Here is a 1,520-nt window from a genome sequence, read left to right as displayed (position 1 = left end):
AAAGTCCACAGTTCAGGTAGTCTCCCTCTTTGCTGTTTCCTTTCCTAGTTATAGGTCACCAGAGCAGTTGTCCCTGCAGCCCTTTGTGATTGGGGCTGATCTTTAGATCAATTCTCAAGTCCCAATCCTACTTGGAAATATTCAGGCTGTTGGTCCCATTAGAGTAGCTGACAGTCCGAAGCTCCAACCATCTCTGTACTCACTGTTTTTGTTCAGGTTTTTCCACTAGTTGGTGCCTAACCCACTTCTGTATAGTTCCTTTCAAGCTCAGGGCTCCAGGATTATCTTCTGTAGCTCTGTCAATTGTTTTTTCTTTTCTTTATTGAAGAGGGTCTGTGTCACTTGTCTGTCTATTCCTCCATCTTATAAGAAGTCCTCTGTAATAAACTTTTTAATGGTTTAAGTATGAAAGTGAAACATCCTAAGGGAGACAGAGGAGAATGGTTCCTGAGCAATGAAGTCAGTACAAAGGAACATGGTAGTATTGGTTCTGGGCTACTGAGACCAGGTACAAACTGGACATTTACTGTCCTGGCTGGCAGTAAAAAGATGGTTAAGGGCATAAGATATCCTGATGAGCCATGAAATTGGCTAAAATTCTATCATTTGCAGAAATGTCACTGTCAGCTGAACACTGATTAAGGGTAAAGAAAGGAAGAGCTTGGGGAACAGGATTCAATAAATCTTTGTGATTTCTCCTCTGGCTTTTTTTTTCAGGGTTGATTCCTTCAAACTAACAAGGCAGTGACATGGATAAAAGAAATGAGACTTTGAATGTGGATTTCATCCTCTTAGGCCTCTTTCCTGGTAAGAAAAATGTCGATTTCCTTGTCTGCACCATCCTCCTGATCTACACTGTGGCTCTCACTGCAAACTCCATCCTCATTCTCTTGATCTGGGTGGATTCTCACCTCCACACACCCATGTACTTCCTGTTTAGCCAGCTGGCCGTCATGGACCTGACATTAATCTCTAGCACTGTACCCAAGATGGCAACTGACTTCTTTTCAGGAGGGAGAAACATATCACGGATGGCCTGTGGGACTCAGATCTTCTTCTTTCTGACACTAGGAATTGCTGAGTGCATTCTCATAACTCTCATGTCCTATGATTGGTATGTGGCCATCTGCAACCCTCTGAGATATGCTCTCATCATGAACCAGAGAGTCTGTCTGCAGATGGCTGCCTTCTCCTGGGTAGGGGGTGCCCTTACGTCATTGGCACACACAGCCTATGCCATGCATCTTCCCACCTGTGGTTCTAGAGAGATTTCTCATTTTCTCTGTGAGGTCATGGCCATTCTAAAGTTGGCCTGTGAGGATACCTCCCCCTATGAGAAGGCTGTGGTGGTGACAAGCATTGTGGTACTCCTCATTCCCTTGTCCCTCATCCTGTCCTCTTATGCTCTTATCTTCTGTGCTGTCATTCATATGAATTCCCCTGAGGGCAGGAACAAAGCCCTGGCCACCTGTTCCTCCCACCTGACTGTTGTGAGCCTCTACTTTGGTCCAGCCATGCTG

The 1,520-nt window shown here is 45.1% G+C and overlaps 1 protein-coding gene across 1 annotated transcript; it reads left to right on the top strand.

Moving 5' to 3' along the window:
- Positions 1–749: 749 nt before the first annotated feature.
- LOC103210222 (olfactory receptor 2M5-like) lies at positions 750–1,516 on the top strand (the record flags this gene model as incomplete). Its single annotated transcript, XM_007956147.1, has 1 exon — positions 750–1,516. A coding segment is annotated over exon 1 (767 nt), but the record flags the coding sequence as incomplete, so codon positions are not given.
- Between the last annotated feature and the right edge of the window lie 4 nt (positions 1,517–1,520).

Source organism: Orycteropus afer, unplaced genomic scaffold (genome assembly GCF_000298275.1).
Source record: "Orycteropus afer afer isolate SDZICR_OR568_19922 unplaced genomic scaffold, OryAfe1.0 scaffold00575, whole genome shotgun sequence".
Lineage (NCBI taxonomy): Eukaryota > Metazoa > Chordata > Mammalia > Tubulidentata > Orycteropodidae > Orycteropus > Orycteropus afer.
This window is presented reverse-complemented; position numbering and strand designations above follow the sequence as displayed.